The 18,700-nt window shown below is 45.5% G+C and overlaps 1 protein-coding gene across 1 annotated transcript in view; it reads right to left on the reverse strand.

The window, feature by feature from the left end:
- Positions 1-13,738: 13,738 nt before the first annotated feature.
- LOC124593922 (gustatory receptor for sugar taste 64f-like) overlaps positions 13,739-18,700 on the reverse strand; it is a 122,268-nt gene continuing 117,306 nt past the window's right edge. The window contains 1 exon segment of the mRNA XM_047132271.1: positions 13,739-13,852. Within this exon segment, the coding sequence (XP_046988227.1) occupies positions 13,739-13,852 (114 nt within the window).

The following is an 18,700-nucleotide window of genomic DNA, read 5'->3' on the forward strand; positions in this document are numbered from 1 at the left end:
TGTTACAAAGGCTTCAACTTTCGCAGAATATGTAGCATTGTCTGAAGCTGTAAGCGAGGTGAAACTTGTACATGATATTTTAGACATTTTTAATGTTAAATTTGAAAAACCTATTGTCATATATGAAGATAATTCAGGAGCATTAAATATAGCGAAGTTTGGTAATTTTACAAAGAATTCAAAATACATAGCAGTGCATTACCATTTTGTGAATGAGTATTATTTACAGGGACTCATTGATATTGTTAAAGTAGATTCAAATGAAAATGTTGCAGATATATTCACAAAGTCGTTATGTAAAGAAAAATTCATTAAAATTAGGAATATGTTAAACATCGCGATATAAATGTAAGGAGGTGTGTTGGAATTATGTAATACATTTATATCGGATATGAGAAAGTTCCAGAACATCATTCTAGAATAAGTTATATCGAGTATGTTCGAGAAGTATCGATTGTGGTGACAGCTACGTTTGTGTATATATGCGTGAGTGATGAGGCGCAATAGATAGACTTCGTGTGTCTTTTGTAAAGTGAACATATGTATATTTTAATAAAGTATTTTATAAGTAAAAGTGTGAACGTGATTCAAAACAATTCCAAAGACGGCCATCATCACTCCCTTCAGCCTATTTCAATACTGTATTGAAAAATGCTGTGCAGACATGGCAGCGGTTCATTGATTCCATTTTGTTACCTTTACCATTTGCTTATGCTTACTTAGATGAAATACTGATCCTTTCCTCCACTGCTGAGAAACATCAAGTACACCTCGATGCAGTCCATTCGGCCCTCGCTGCCAATGGCGTGGTGATCAGCCATGATAAATCTCAACTCTGTTCCACATCTGTTACCTTCCTAGGCCATACTGTCTCTGCCGATGGCCTCCAACTGACGAGTTCTCGTGTCGAAACCATACTTGATCTTCCTCTTCCCGAAGATTATGCTTAGCTCTGTCGTTTTCTGGGTATGGCAAACTTTTATCGCCGCCATGTTCCTCAGGCTGCTTCCATCCAATTGGCCCTCACCAACGCCCTCTCCGGCAAAAACACGAGGGGAAATGGAAGTTGGACTGGACCAAACCAATGCTCAATGCATTTGGTAATCTTAAAACTGCCCTCGCCAAAGCCGTTACACTCGTCCACCGTGACCCTGAGGCCTATGTTTCAATCACAACTGGTGCCAGTGGCTCAGCTATTGGCGCTGTTTTACTACAGCACACCACCGCCTCAACCCAACCTCTCTGCTTCTTTTCCAAGAAACTGACTAAGAGCCAGTGTAAGTGGTCGCTTTTTGATCGTGAGCTTCTTGCTGTGTATGAGGTGATTAAACACTTCCGTAGGATCTCAAGGGCCGACCTTTCATGATCTCTTAGACCATAAGCCTCTCATGAACAATATTCGTAATCCAGCTAAGGACCTTCCGCCGAGGCGTTTACGTCATGTTGGCTACATCTGTCAGCACTCTTCTGATGCATGCTACATCCGCAGTGCAGAAAATGTTGTGGCAGACTACCTATCCTGCATCTGCATGCTAACTGCACTGTTGAACTTGGAAGAGCTCGCCCGACTTCAGGCTGAAGACGACGATATACAGTGATTAATTTCAGACAAATCATCGCTCTCTATCCAACCCCACATCCTACAGGGGTCGATGACCCCAGTCCTTTGTGACATCTCTATGGAAATTCCCCACCCCATGGTCCCTACCGCTGTTCGACATGGGGTCTTTACAGCTTTGCATGGCTTGGGCCACCTGGGAACGTGGGCCACAACGGGGCCAGTTACTGAGCTCTTTGTTTGGCCTGGCACGAAGCACAACTGCCGCACTTGGACCTGAGCGTGTGTACCTTGCCAGCATAGGAAGATCAGCAGGCACATTCACCCTCCGTTAGGCAAGTTTGACGTTCCAAGAGGACGCCTTTGGCGCGTCCACATCAACATTGTTGGCCCCCTTCTGCGAGGTACAGATACATTTTATCAATCGTCGACCGCGTGAACCACTGGGTCAAGGCTGTCCCTCTTGACATCATGACCAATACCATCACTTGTTCTTTTGTATCCATGTGGGTCGTGTGATTCGGTTGTCCTCTTTGCCTCACAACTGACCAGGTGACCAGGGACGACAGTTCGAGTCTGTCCTTTATGTATGGCTGTGCGTACTCTGTGGTGTTGCTTAATTCCACAACACGGCCTACCACACACAGGCGAACGGCCCGGTCAAATGGTGGCACCGCACCCTCAAGGCGACACTTGTGTGCCATGGCCGTGGCCTTCTCTTGGGTCCTGCTGGACATCCGCTCGGCACATAAAGAAGACTCGGACGCATCGCTCACTGGAGTGTTATGGGACCATTGCTTTTCACAATATATATAAATTACCTAGTAGATAGTGTCGGAAGTTCCATTAGCGTTTTCGCGGATGATGCTGTAGTATACAGAGAAGTTGCAGCATTAGAAAATTGTAGCAAAATGCAGGAAGATCTGCAGCGGATAGGCACTTGGTGCAGGGAGTGGCAACTGACCCTTAACATAGACAAATGTAATGTATTGCGAATACATAGAAAGAAGGATCCTTTATTGTATGATTATATGATAGCGGAACAGACACTGGTAGCAGTTACTTCCGTAAAATATCTGGGAGTATGCATGCAGAACGATTTGAAATGGAATGATCATATAAAATTAATTGTTGGTAATGCGGGTACCAGGTTGAGATTCATTGGGAGAGTCCTTAGAAAATGTAGTCCATCAACAAACGAGGTGGCTTTCAAAACACTCGTTCGACCTATACTTGAGTATTGCTCATCAGTGTGGGATCCGTACCAGATCGGGTTGACGGAGGAGATGGAGAAGATCCAAAGAAGAACAGCGCATTTCGTCACAGGGTTATTTGGTAACCATGATAGCGTTACGGAGATGTTTAACAAACTCAAGTGGCAGACTCTGCAAGAGAGGCGCTCTGCATCGCGGTGTAGCTTGCTCGCCAGGTTCTGGATGAGGTATCGAATATATTGCTTCCCCCTACTTATACCTCCCGAGGAGATCACGAATGTAAAATTAGAGAGATTAGAGCGTGCACGGAGGCTTTCAGACATTCGTTCTTCCCGTGAACCATACGCGACTGGAACAGGAAAGGGAGGTAATGACAGTGGCACGTAAAGTGCCCTCCGCCACACACCGTTGGGTGGCTTGCGGAGTATAAATGTAGATGTAGATTTAGAATCTCAGTGAGTGATGCATTTGAGTCTTCTTTATGTGGGCCCCTCCTCCTTCCAGCAGAGTTCGTGGAGGCCTCACCATTGGTCGATACTGTGTACCTTCTGGCTCTGGTTGAATGGGTTTGTGTGCATGTCGTATGCCTCAATGCCTCAGCACCCCCCCCCCCCCCCCGCCCCCCACCTCGCACTCATTCCACCCTGCCAATGTTCATCCACAAGGACCTTGCATCTTGTGAATTTGTGATACTGCGTGACAACTCAGTGCGAGTGGCCTTGCTTGCAACCACCTTATTCAGGGTCTCACTGGGTGTTATGTCCAGGTGTGAAACCATTCGTAATTCATCTACATGGACGATCAGAGACTGTGTCTGTTAATCGCCTGAAACCAGCACGGTCACTCTCCGACCTGCCCTCTGGCGCTTCCAATCTGCCTTCCATCGCTGCCGCCCCACCTCCCGATGCTGCTGATCTGCCCTCGACCGACACCTCTTCGCAAGTGCAGTAGTTGGCCACACGGGACTCTTGCAGCGCAGTTTCCGATGTGCCTACGTCTCGCGCTGGCCGCCGCCTACATCCACCTCACTGGCACAAAGATTACAATTTCGAGTGATGAAGCTTTCCTTCGTTCTTCGCCGTCCTCTGCACTCCTTGGGGGTGGGGGAGGGGGGGGAAGGCTGGCGTCTCTGGCGCGGAGCGCCCTATCTTTGACTCTGACCTCTTTGAACTGCTTTTGTTCTATGTCTCTCTCAGCGCGTGACTTGTGTACTGCCATGCTTTGTTCTTCTTGCTTCGTATGTAATAAATACATTAACGATATTTAAAGTGTGTTGTTACTGATCAGCGTAACGTGATAACCACAAGCTGATGTGGCAGCCTTAATGATCTGAATAGACCAAAAACAAACAGATAATGGAAGTTTTTAAAGCAGAGAAGAGACATTATCTGCCAACAAAAGAAAAGGAAATTTTTTCCACTATATCATAAGGGAAGTTACAAAGAACAGTCGCCAGACCTGCTGCGACCCAACATAGACACACATAAAAGGGGCTTAAACAGCAATATATATATATATATATATATATATATATATATATATATATATCCAAGTCACAAGCCCAGAGTACAACTGTTAGTGGCTGTAAAACATTTGCTAATAACAGTATTTTCAACTGTACACTGATTGAGCACTCAACGGCGCTCTGTCGGAAGGCTCTTCTTGTGGCTTGAGGTTAAACAAATTGTGATTCAACGGCGCGCGTTAATAACAACAAGAAATATCAATGGCGCTCTGTCGAAAGGTAGTAATCTTGCCAAGTTTTTAATAATCACAGAGCAGAGCAGGTTATAACAGTAATTTCAACTGTACGCTCATTGAACACTCAACGTCGCTCTGTCGAAAGCCTCCTCTTGTTGCTTGCCGTTAAACCAATTGTCATTCAACGGTGCACGTTTACAACAACAGGAAAAATCGGGGAACACTACAAGAAAGCTACGACACGAATCCGCAAGATGCAAACTTGTAGATCAAGTTGACAATCTACCATTTAACGGCGAACACACACACGTGACCACAGGCAGATTCAAACTGTCAAACAGTGAGCGTCGCTCTACCAGGAGGCAACCTCGCCGGTCCAACCTTGCGGGCAGCAAAATAAATACCAAACAGCTGGCACATACTAGCAACCGAGAGCCTAGTCTGCATGAGGCAGCTTCGAATATCAACGGCCACAGTTTAAACCACCACGTTCTCTTTAAGGGGGAGGGGGGGGGGGTACAATGCAGAAGGAAAGATCAGTCTTACCACAAGAAGCCGGGAACTCGATAATACAAACAGCAGAACATCAGGGGTTGGGACACTTGTGAGGAGCGACAGTTGTGAGGAGACCCGGCCGAACAGGTAGTGGGCGGTCTGCAGGGACACCAAACAGGTAGCACACCGCAGTTCAGTACTGCATCGTCACATCACTACCGTCACACAGGAGTGCAAAACGATCGCTGCAACGCATCAGGCAAAAAGCATGGGATCTACGCAAGATCCGACCGATGCTGCAGGAATATTTCTGCAAGAACATCATTTGCTAATGAATGATGGGAGCACATTTTTACTTGCAGATGACGACAGAGGACCAAATGATAGGATATTGGTGTTCGCCAGAGAAAGGGGAAAATCCTGTTTAACAGACTGCCATTCGTTCTTTGTCACTGGAACGTTCAAAAACTCCAGCAAGCTGTTTGGACAGTTATTTATTGTTCATGCCGATATTTCTAGTTCTGAGGAGGAAACAAACACAGTTCCAACCGTGTACGCCTTGCTACTCAATAAAAAGCGAGAAACGTACGATCGCTTTTTCACAGCTGTGGAGAGCAACGAACCTGGATTGAATCCTACAGCTATCATGATGGATTTTGAAGCTGCAATCACCCAATCAGTAACACATTTGTTTCCTGATGCAAATATTAATGGCTGCAACTACCATTTCAATCAGCGCTTGTGGAGGCAAGTGCAGAATTGCGGCCTTGTTGCTGCCTACAACACTGACGGCGAACCTCAAGGCAGTACACAATTAAAATCACACATCTTGACACACAGGGGAAACAGCACTAAACACAACACTGATGTGGCACACTGACGATGATCAAAACAGAGGATCTGCCAGGCTCAAGGAGATGAGGGAGACTGGAAGAAAGGAGGGAGGGGAAGAGATGGGGGAGATGAGCAAGGGGTGTGCTGAAGAAGGCCAGGTACGGAGGGATGTGGGAAGGAAAGAGGCAAGTATGGGGTGCAGGGTCTCAGGGGAGGGGGGAGGAAGAAGGAAAACCCGCTCTGGGAGAAGGAGGGAAGAGGAGAAAAGGGGGTCCTTGGGAGGGGGGGGGGGAACAAGGCCAGGTTATAGTTGGAAGGAAGGGTAGATGTCACGGCGAAGTTCGTCATCCGGGAGGGGGAGCCATTGGAATTGCCCTGATGAAGGAGATGGAGGGTGTGGAGGTGGAGAGAGGGAGGGATACAGCGATAGAGGCGCGGCAATGGGCGGGGGGTGGAGAGGAAGAAGGAAACCAGAGGGTGGGGGGGATCAAGCCTGCGGACAATGTAAAGGATGCGGAGATGTTGGGGGAACATAAGGAGGTGGGGGAAGGGGATCAGTTCATACAGGAGCCGTGTGGGGGAAGGAAGGCGGATACGGAAGGCAAGGCAGAGCGCATGGCGTTCAAGGATTTGGAGGGCCTTGTAAAAGCGGGTGGCGTAACAGAGGATAGGACGGATGAGGGATTTGTAGGTGTGGAGAATGGTAGAAGGATGCAATACCCATGTCCGGCCAGACAGGAGTTTCAGAAGGCGGAGGCGGGAATGGGCTTTCTGCTGGACGGTCTGGAGATGAGGGGTCCAGATGAGGTGTCGGTCGAGGGTGAGGCCAAGGTATTTCAGGGTGGGGGTGAGCTGGACGGGACGACCATAAAGGGTGAGGTAGAAATCATGGAGGCGAAAGGAGCGAGTGGTGCGGCCTATGATGATTGCCTGGGTTTTGGAGGGGTTGAGATGGAGGAACCACTGGTTACACCAAGTGGTGAACTGGGTAAGGTGGGTTTGGAGGGTACGTTGAAACCGTTGAAGGGTAGGATAGAGAGCCAGGAAAGCGGTGTCATCAGCATATTGGAGAAGGTGGACTGGTGGGGGTGGCTTGGGCATATCAGCTGTATACAAGAGATAAAGGAGAGGGTAGAGGACAGAGTCCTGGGGGACGCCAGCCGTGGGATAAAAGATACGGGAGTTGGTGTTGTGGAGGGTGACATAGGAAGGACGGTGCAAGAGGAAGGAAGTGACCAGACAGACAAAATTGATAGGCAGGGCATAGGTTTGGAGTTTAAAGAGGAGACCGGGATGCCATACACGGTCATAGGCATTTTGGAGGTCAAGGAAAACAAAAATGGCAGAGTGACGGGAGTTGAGCTGGAGGGACAGAAGGTGAACAAGGTTGAGGAGATGGTCTTCAGCAGAGAAGGAGGGTCAGAAGCCACACTGGGTAAGGGGGAGGAGGTGGTGTTGAGCAACGTGCTGATGGATATGATGGGAGAGGATGGATTCAAGGACCTTACTGAAGACGAAGGTGAGGCAGTTGGGACGATAGGAAGAGAAGGCAGAAGGGGGTTTGTTGGGTTTGAGGAATAAGAGGATGCGGGAGGTCTTCCAAAGGTCAGGGTAGAAGCCAGTAGAGAGGATGACATTATAGAGATGGGCGAGGACAGTCAGGAAGGAACAGGGGCTTTCTCGAAGGTGACGGTAGGTGACACAGTCGTGACCAGGGGCCGTGTTGCGTTTGGACCGGAGGATAAGTTTAATGTCTTGTGCTGTGATGGGAGTGTTTATGTCAGAGGGGGGCAACTGCCCCAAGTACTGGAGGCTAGGAGCAAGTGGAGCGACCGAGGTATCAGCACGTTCCATGACGGTGGGGAAAAGAGAATGATCAAAGTGGGGATTATTCGGGATGGAGAAGACCTCGGAAAGGTGGGAAGCGAAGTGGTGGGCCTTACTGAGGTTGTCAGGAAGGGGGCGATCGTTATGGAGAAGGGGGTAGTGGGGAGTGGAAAGGGAACCAGTAAGGCGATGGAAGGCAGACCAGTACTTGGAGGAGTTGATAGGGAGGGTGGCGTTGAGTCGTGTGCAGGTCTGGCGCCAGTCTCGACGTTTCATTGCTGTAATAAGGTTCCGTACGTGTCGCTTTATTTGCCGGTGGCGTTGGAGTGTATCCCTGTCACGAGTGCGCAGGAAGGAGCGATAGAGGCGGCGGGATTCACGGAGGAGGAGGACAGCCCACAGAGGGAGAGTGGGACGGTGTGGGTGGATGGTTTTAGTAGGAACATGGGCCTACACGGCGTCAGTAATTACCTTCTGAAGGAAGGACGAAGCGTGGATGATGTCGTCAGGTTGGCGATAGGTAAGAGGGTGGCTTTCGACCTGGGTGGAGATGGAGTCCCAGTAGGCATCCCAGTTGGCACAGTGATAGTCATGGATGACCTAGGGAGGGGGTGCAGGGTGCGGAGCCGGAGGGGGGCGGTGAGCAGACGTTATGGTGAGAAGGACAGGGAGGTGATCGCTACCTGTGGGGTCAAGGACGGCGACAGCGATACGCCCAAGGAAGTTGGCAGAGGCAATGACAACATCGGGGGTGGTGTCACTTTCGGGTCAGGTGTGCTGGGGAAGGGGAACAAGGTCACCTTGGATGGTGGAGAGAAACTGATACCACTGCTGAAGGGCAGCAGGAGTGTGGCTATGGATGTTGAGGTCGGCGGCAATCACATAGGTGGAGAAGGTGTGGTCAATGTGTGAGATGAAGTCATAAGGAAGAGGAGCAGTGGAGCGGACATAGATGGTGGCACAGGTAATGGTGAGGGAGGGGAAGAAGACGCTAAGGATAAGGTGTTCAGTGGGGTCATTGAGGAGAGGTTGTGGCCGGACAGGGATATGCTTAAGATGGCCAATCGCGACTCCACCCTGCGCACAAGGACCAGGAGCATCAGTGCGGTGGAGGATATAGGGAGAGGTGCGGATAGAATGGTGGGGCTGGAGAAAGGTTTCGTTCAAGAGGAAGGTGTCGACCTGGTGGTGGGAGAAGGTGTGCATGAGGAGGTATTTGTTGGAGTGGAAGGAGCGAATGTTCTGGAAGAGGATGTGATACTCGTGCCGCGCCATGGCGGGAAGGAGGGGGGGAAGAGAGGGAAGGGAAGAGACTTAAACTAGGGTGTCGAGGCGGGTGAAGGTGAAGTGGGAGTAGGTGTCGAAGGTGTTCAGGTGGAAAACGGAGCGAGCAGCAAGGGAGATTTGTTGGAAGGTGTGGGGGCGCTGAAAAGGGTGGATGTTTTGGAGTACAACGGTAAGGAACCGGATGATGTCCTCGGCCATGGGGGGTGGACGGAGGGAATTGTTGGGATGGACAGGGGGATCGATGGGATGAACTGGGACTGTAAGCTCGGGAGTGGCTGGAGGGGGTTTAGCTTTACACTTGTGGGAGTAGGTGGGATGGGGGTCATTGCAGGTATTACAGGAAGGAGGGAGCAGCTCGTGAACTAGCGAGGCTCCCACTTTTATATGCAAAGGACGGCTTCTGATTGGCTGGAATACGTCATAGCAACAGCGATATGGCGCGTAGTGAAGTGGTGCCCTCTACTTCCATAGATGTAGTTTCTATCCCACGTTGCTTGCAGCGCCATCCCTTGAATCAGGAGGTAAAGTGCGGGAAGTTTTTCTCTGCGATTTTTCTTTATCAAGTGCACTCTTCCAAGTGTTGCTAAGTGCATACCCGTTGTCTCTGTTAAAAGTTATTATAGCTAAGTCTAATTTCGACTGCTTCCCGGATCACAGAGTCCCAGTAATTCGATGCGTGGGCTATTACTCTGGTTTCTTCAAATAAAATCGTATGCTTGTTAAGCAGGCTATGTTCAGCCGCCGCTGATTTTTCCAAATACCTGTATTTCAGGTGGCGCTGGTGCTCGATGCAGCGGTCGGCAACGGTTCTTACAGACTGGCTCACGTAATTCTTGCCGCATTCGCAAGGAATAGTATAAATTCCCGGTACTCTTAAGCCGAGACTATCTTTGACTGATCTCAACATTTCCTTAATTTTCCTAGGTGGTCGGAAAACTGGTTTTATTCCTTGCCTCTTCAGGACTCTGGCTATCTTGCTCGTTGTAGCACCGCAAAAAGGAAGCCGCGCTATGTGTTGATCCTCTTCTTGTATATGGCCGGCATCGTGTCTTACTTTCTTGGACCATACTGATTTAATTTCACCGGCAGAATAACCATTCCTCTTGAAAAAAGTGGCCAAATGGTTAATCTCGGGACCGAGGTGGTCCTTGTCGGAAATAGTCCTGGCTCTGTGTACTAAAGTATTCAGCATAGCTCTCTTCTGAGACGGATGATGGAAGCTGTGGCTATGCAGATATAAGTCTGTATGGGTTGGCTTCCTGTATGCAGAATGGCCCAGACGTCCATCCGGGATAGAAACTACATCTATGGAAGTAGAGGGCACCACTTCACTACGCGCCATATCGCTGTTGCTATGACGTATTCCAGTCAATCAGAAGCCGTCCTTTGGATATAAAAGTGGGAGCCTCGCTAGTTCACGACAATCAGTTTTAGCCCTGACGACGACCATGGAGGTAGTGGTCGAAAGCTTGGAGTTTTATCCTGAATTGACGCGGCATGTACACCGAGAGATTTTTATTCAAGAAATACGTCGCGAAAGACTTCGCAGCTTTATGAAACTTTATCTCGCCAACACCTCCCACAAAATAATGAAAGGTAAAAAAGTTTATTGCGAACTACATTTTCACTGTTTACGTAGTAAAACTTTATAATCTCTTGCATGTCGTTTTAATTTATTATTCATTTACTCCCAACTCTATTCGCAACACATTGTGCAGACACTATCCACATATGCCAGTGAATGTACCTGCAAAAGTATGTCATAGTTCAGGTGATATGACGTCATAAATACTGAGAAGCGCGAAAAACTAGCTTCTGCTTAAAACGGAGCGCAAATTACACATAATATATTCATTCCATGTTTGATAGTGAGAGTACTTAGCGATTTCCAACAAACTTGAAACTCAGTTACAAACCTTTTCTAAACTAGATCTCTCTTACAAGGGAACCTCCCCATTACACCCCCTCAGATTTAGTTATAAGTTGGCACAGTGGATAGGCCTTGAAAAACTGAACACAGATTAATCGAGAAAACAGGAAGAAATTGTCTGGAACTATGAAGCAAAAAAATAAGCAAAATATACAAACTGAGTAGTCCATGCGCAACATAGGCAATTAAGGATAAGGCGAGTTCGGGAGCGCCGTGGTCCCGTGGTTAGCGAGAACAGCTGCGGAACGAGAGGTACGTGGTTCAAGTCTCCCCTCGAGTGAAAAGTTTACTTTATTTGTTTTGGCAAAGTTATGATATGTCCGTTCGTTCACTGACGTCTCTGTTTACTGTAACAAGTTTAGTGTCTGTGTTTTGCGACCGCACCGCAAAACCGTGCGATCAGTAGACGAAAGGACGTGCCTCTCCACTGGGAAAAGAAAACATTTGATCGCAAGGTCATAGGTCAACCGATTCCTTCACAGGAAAACACGTCTGATATATTCTATACGACACTGGTGACGGCATGTGCGTCACATGACAGGAATATGTTGTCGACCCACCTAACTTGTACACTTGGCGAATGGGTAAAAAGATTCTTCTACCTTGCCCGATTTAGGTTTTCTTGTGGCTGTGACAATCACTCCCAAAAAAGTGATGAAAACATAAGAGTTACATAAACTGCAACAAATGAATGCAACAGTTTCACAGTCGCACAGTTTTCCCTGTGCTCTGTCAAAACATATGTTTTTAAAGTTTTCAAATTTTTCCGTGTGTAGACCGTCAAATCCGGCAAATCTGAACATGTCCTGGAATTTTGGAGAGAGAAGTTGATTATGTGTGAGTGCCTGAACTTTGATAATTGTCTGAAAATAAAAAAAATAGAACTTTTCACTCGAGGCAAGACGTGAACCAAGAACTTCTCGTTCCACAGCTGCTCACGCTAACCACGGGACCACGGCGCTCCTGAGCTTACACTATCCTTGATGTTGCCTATCTTGCGCATGGACTACTCAGTTTGTATATTTTGCTTATTTTTTCATAGTTCCACACAATTTCTTCCTGTTTTCTCGATTGATCTGTGTTCAGTTTTTCAAGGCCTATCCACTGTGCCAACTTATAACTAAATCTGAGGAGGGTGCGATGGGGAGGTTCCCTTATTAGATGCTTAACGTGAAGTATTTAACACATTTATAAAGTAACCAGAAGTTTGAAGCGTTTTATACATGACAATTCGATCTCTTAAGCCCGTTCTACATAGGACGTGTGAGCTAGCAAGATTATCCATGACAACCCGGTTCCATCGGCCGCTGCTGCGTGATGGAGTAAGATGGATCCTATTCTCATACGTATGAAAGTGCTTCGCGCATGAGTAGACGACCGGCAGGTGGACCACAACTTACAAATAGCGCTAAGTTTTTGTAAATTGTGTCTCCTGCTCAACGAAACGTTGTAGTCTGTTCATCTCCTGAATTGTTAACGGGTGGAACATCTGCTACAAGCATTCGCTGGAATTTAGACGATAAGACGCTTGTATGAGGAAGTGAATGTAAATCTGTGATCCGGATCTATCTGAAACTGCTCTGAAAAATATGTTGTTGTTTACCCGCACATGAGCCCTAATGTGTATTCTCACGAAAGAAAAAGAGTGAGTTAACATAGTAAATTAACATAGACGACAGAAACGCAACATTTCTATTGGTGTGTTCATGATTACCTGCTTTTATAGTGAGGTCGTTTACACATGTAACTGACTTAATTTCACATAAACTGCACGAAAACAACTAAATACTGCGTCACAGCTTCCGTCTAAAATACACTTAAATATCATTGACAGTCAGAAAAGTGAATCTAAGCCGTCGGTTCACTTGCTGGAAATGACAAAAAAAAAAAAAAAAAAAAAAAAAAAAAAAAAAAAAAAAAAAAAAAAAAAAAATACAGTAGACACTTTACCAGACGGCTAGACAAGCACGTACCGTGTAAACGCTTTTTTGTAGTTGGACTGTCTGTCGCGTGGAGCGCTGCAGTAGATAACAACTTTCTTGTTCGTGTAGCACGTACTGTGTAAAGCGGGCCTTAAGGAATCGTGGGTTTACTAGTATTTGTTTAAAAAAGCTGTAAAGAGTAGCTTTAGCGATACTATTGTTAAAGTTAGCAGAATAATATTAATACTTAAACGGTAGGTAGTAATGTTGTTGGCTAGTTAGCTACTTCTGAAGAATAGTTCTTGAGTCAAAAGATTTTTACAGAGATTTTTATGCGTTTTTTAGTTTTCTTTGTTTCCAAATATGAGAGCTGAGGCATCATTTCCTTTTCTACCGTTGAGTCCGAATTGTGTAAAACTCATTTTTGTGTGGAATGGACTCGAATTAAACTGGGGAGTAGCTCAAAGCAAAGAAAAAGTCAAACTTGGAAAACAAAGAGTCACCCTAACGGCTAGTTTCTTGGGAAGTGGAATAAAATCTCCACCTTACGTCCTCTGCAACGCTCCTTAGATGTTGGAAGTCGTTTATAACTGCCCCTACAGCGAGATTTGCCACGGTTTCGCCATGTGATCACGACCGCATGTCATGCCAGGGGGAAGTAGGCTAACTGCATTCTGGAAAGATTTAGTATTTAGCCGTATTTGTCCTGTCGTCGACAAGGCCGCTAAGTCTCACATTCAGTACCCTTAACCAACATTCTTCACTTTTTCTTCGTCGAGCAAGAAGCAAACATGTGTCTCATACACTTCGTTCATAAATCATCAGGCGTCACACGCGAGTAGGACATTTGCCGGTTAGTAAATTGTGTCCTCTGTAGGAAAGGCTGCTTTGTTTTAGATGAAAATACGATTGCTGAGTACTTGAATGCAATCATCAGCAGCTGACAAAATGTTCTCGATGCGAGCAATGGTTACGAGCAAACGGGTTCTGTCGAATTGAGGGACTGCTGTTCCGTCCTGCTGAAGGCGTTCACGTCGTTCAGCTGCAAGAGCACCACTTCGTACGTCGCTATGGTGCCGGCTACCTGAAAAACAAAATATCATGGGAAATAAAGAGTCAACATTTCGAGTAAGTGATGAAAACTGCACCAAAATTTATGTTTATGCCTTTTCAGCGCATACTGGTACACATTAAAACACAAAGTAGTAATCACGAAGGGTAGTCATAAAGTTTTAATTACCAACTATAATTAAATCAAATTACATAATTAACATTCAATCTGTTTGCAGTCTACAGCTCTGGTAAACAATGAAATCCCGCGCTACAGTACCGTAGCACAGCCCTACAGCAGCCAAGACAAAATGGCTCATCCTATACATACTGTTTAAATATTGCAGCTGTGTCCAGATGGCTTAATTAGCCGCCTGGATTTGTCCGACATAGCTAAAATATTGCCGCTGTTGCCAGAAACCAATTACCACACGATGCCCCAATTAATTTGCAATCAGCGGTGTGTAGCTTCAATATGTAGATAAAGACAGCAGCACGAAACCACCAAACACTGGTATAATGTGCATTTATCTATCGACAACCAGTTCTCATTGAGGAACGATCTTCAAAGTCATCAACATATTAACAAAACTGTATAATAAATAGTAAAAGTCAAAATAACTAAGATGAATTATTGTTTATCCTTTTTGTTACGGCGTAAAGTCAAGTGCCGTTTCTCCAGTCAGGAACGAGAGAGAAGAGATGGCTGTGAGAAGAAGTCAGCCAATCGCACACTGACCGGACCCCCCTCCAGGAGAACAACGCGACAGCAGCGGCCGCTGTGTGAAGGACATAACCGCCGCGCTCTACTGGTCGCGGCCTAGTTGATAGTAGCTTCAAGATCAGCGACTTGGATAGAAGCGTAACACTCATTACTTCACTTGTACACTCTACGTACACTACTGGCCATTAAAATTGCTACACCACGAAGATGACGTGCTACAGACTCGAAATTTAACCGACAGCAAGAAGATGCTGTGATATGCAGATGATTAGCTTTTCAGAGCATTCACACAAGGTTGGCGCCGATGGCGACACCTACAACGTGCTGACATGAGGAAGGTTTCCAACCGATTTCTCATACACAAACAGCAGTTGACCGGCGTTGCCTGGTGAAACGTTGTTGTGATGCCTCGTGTAAGGAGGAGAAATGCGTACCATCACGTTTCCTACTGTGATAAAGGTCGGATTGTAGCGTATCGCGATTGCGGTTTATCGTATCCGTGTTTGGCGACATCGCGTTGAACGCACATTCGAAGCTTGTATTCGTCATCGCCATACTGGCGTATCACCCGGCGTGATGGTATGGGGTGCCATTGGTTACACGTCTCAGTCACCCCTTGGTTGCACTGACGGCAGTTTGAACAGTGGACGTTACATTTCAGATGTGTTACGACCCGTGGCTCTACCCTTCATTCGATCCCTGCGAAACCCTACATTTCAGCAGGATATTGCACGGCCGCATGTTGCAGGTCCTGCACGGTCCTTTCTGGATACAGAAAATGTTCGACTGCTACGCTGGCCAACGCATTCTCCAGATCTCTCACCAATTGAAAACGTCTGGTCAATGGTGGTCGAGCAACTGGCTCGTCACAATACGCCAGTCACTACTCTTGATGAACTGTGGTATCGTGTTGAAGCTGCATGGGCAACTGTACCTGTACACACTATTCAAGTCCTGTTTGACTCAATGCCCAGGCGTATCAAGGCCGTTATTACGGCCAGAGGTGGTTGTTCTGGATACTGATTTCTCAGGAACTATGCACCCAAATTGCGTGAAAATGTAATCATATGTCAGTTCTAGTATAATATATTTGTCCAATGAATACCCGTTTATCATCTGGATTTCTTCTTGGCGTAGCAATTTTAATGGCCAGTAGTGTAGCTCAAACTAGGAATTGTTTACACAGAAGAAGCTTGATTATTTTGTATGTAGCCCTTCGCTAGCGACACATTTGTGTAATTGCGAAGGTAAGTATTGTATATTTCCATTTTTTAATAAAACTCATTAATAGGATTTTTCTGTACTGTTTGTCTAACAAACCGAGCACGTTGGATTCGTAGACTCCACATATTTGACAACACTAGCATAGAGACATAATACTTTTCATTCCTGAGTTTTTCATTTTGTAAACGAAAAGTTGGTTGTCAATGTATTGTTCAGGGACAAAATAAGGTTAAACACTAAATTTAAACAAAATAGTATTATCCACGAAAATGGTAGTACACATTCTGAGTGAATAATATTTGTATTAAAGATAGCTGAAATGTGTGTAACACTCAGAAAACTCAATATTAAACACATAAAAAATTATGAAAATAATATCACTGGAAATGTGAGAGTGTAGGTCGTTGCCGAATGTAGTCCTTTTGATACATCGAAAAAAGGTGTGTGTGTGTGTGGGGGGGGGGGGGGGGTGGACAAATAAATGAAAACACCACATGACCATTTTTAACCCAGCGTAGGAAACCCATTGACACTCAAACCAGTTTCCAGTTGCCCCAGATTTGTTAAATCTAGGTCCTGTATGGTTTTCAAGGAAATCTTATACCATTATTCCTGCGAAATAGTGGCAGTTTTAGGTTACGATGATGGAGGTGAGTAGCGGTCACGTACCAGTCTCTCTAAAGTGGACCACATACGCTCAATAATATTGAGATCTGATGGCAGTAGTGTGTAGAGGAGATGGAACAACTCATCCTCACGCTCACAAAATCGGTCCTAAGCGATGCAAGCTGTGTGAACAGGAATCTTGTCGTCTTGAAACACAGCACCACCCCTGGGGATGGACCTGATCTGTCAAAACGGTCACATAATCGTTGAAAGTAATGTGACCTAGCAGAGTGGCCATGTGTCCTTGGAAATACGTACCACGATGTGGCTGCCCAAAATTATATCAATCCCCTCCACAAGTTTCACTCTTGGCGCATAAATTCATCCAGAAGACGGAAAAAGTGTGAAAGAAGATTCATACGACCAAACAAGTTTCTTCCATTGCTCTATAGTCCAGGTTTCATGGCTTCGGCACCACGTTTTACTGTTATAGGAATTTGCATCACTGACAGCTCCAATAGTTTGCTCTCATTTGAATTCACTTAGCTCTAGCATAAGGCACTCACAACTACACATAACACTGTGGTGATCGCGATTGACTCTTGCCACATACTGAGGACATTCCACGGGCGCCAGTAGTGGTCCAATACAATAGCGCAACCTGGAAGCTTGGCTACCATCTGCTTATATGTTCAGTCACGCATTTCTCTCCCTGTTTCCATGCTTTTGTCCAACCCCTGTATATTTCTGTTTTGTTGTGATAAAAAACAATCACTTTTTCCATAGTGTAGGGTATATCAGCACATTACAGCGTGTTATAAAGGCATTATAGTCGAAATTACTGAAAAGAAACAGAAATTTCCTTAATTTCTCGAAGATATGCTGACAAATGCTGCCACCTACAGGCAACTTTTTTTAAATAAACTGAAAGCACATAATGTAAAGTGTATGCTGCAATCAGGCACTGTTAGTTTAGTTTATTCTCTGAGCTAGGAAAAAACAAAATTTGGATGTAGCAGATGCTACACAAGGACTGCAGAGTTTCAAGAGTAGGGTGGATGGGCGTTAGAGGCGAGGTGGTGAAATGAAACAGATGAATAAAGTAACCTGCGACTGTATTCTCGGTACTCGGATACAGATGTGCTCATCCGGGTTGGGAGTAGAGAAAGCCTGCCTGTGTAGGTGGTTGTGAAATAAAGGAATAGGAAGAGGCAGAGATCCTAGTCTTCTAGAGATACAGTAATCGAGGGAGTACCAGAGGGATCGATCACTGGTCCCTTTCTCTTGTGGTTTATGTAATTAGGATGACACAATCCTTCAATTCATATCTAGTAACCTATGCTGATGACACCTTTCTCATAAGCGTGTGATGGAAGTAACCACATTTTTTTCTACTCTGGGGTCTAAACATCAACATCAGTAAATCCCAGCTACTAACATTTAAAACAAATGGTTCTTATGAGGCTGGAATAAACAATATTTGTGGTATTACATCACCAGAAGCAGATAATATTAAATTCCTTGGTGTCCAGCTGGACAAAAATCTCCGTTGGGTAAACAGCATCACTTCTGTATGTGAGAAAATCAGCAGTAGCACGTATCTGATAAGTCAGCTGGCAAAAATAGTCACAAGTCAAACACTAAAAATTGTTTACTATGGAACGGTTTATCCATTTCTTAATTATAGTGTTGAACTGTGGGGTTGTCCAGCAGAGTTGCACCTGCAAAGAATGTTAGTATTACCGAAAAGAGCCATTAGATTAATGCAAGGATGAAGTCCAGAGAATCCTGTCGTGAAATCTTTGTCCAACATAAATATTTAACAGTATATTCCTTTTACTTGTATAAACTTATTGTATTTTTTATAAATAGTAAAAGCCAAGTCAATAAGTGCCGTAATACACATAATTATAGCAGAAGTAAGGATAACTACATCAGGCAGAGGACAAAATTAAAAAAAAATTGGAAATTTGTTGTAAGGTCTTATGGGACCAAACTGCTGAGGTCATCAGTCCCTAAGCCTACACACTACTTAATCTAACTTAAAATAACTTACACTATGGACAACACACACATACACCGGGCAGAAAATCCTAAGAAATTTTGGTCTTATGTCAAAGCGGTAGGTGGATCAAAACAACACGTCCAGACACTCTGTGACCAAAATGGTATTGAAACAGAGGATGACGGACTAAAGGCCGAAATACTAAATGTCTTTTTCCAAAGCTGTTTCACAGAGGAAGACTGCATTGTAGTTGCTTCTCTAGATTGTCGCACAGATGAAAAAATGGTAGATATCGAAATAGACGACAGAGGGATAGAGAAACC

The sequence above is a fragment of the Schistocerca americana genome, chromosome 2 (assembly GCF_021461395.2).
Source record: "Schistocerca americana isolate TAMUIC-IGC-003095 chromosome 2, iqSchAmer2.1, whole genome shotgun sequence".
Taxonomy (NCBI): Eukaryota; Metazoa; Arthropoda; class Insecta; order Orthoptera; family Acrididae; genus Schistocerca; species Schistocerca americana.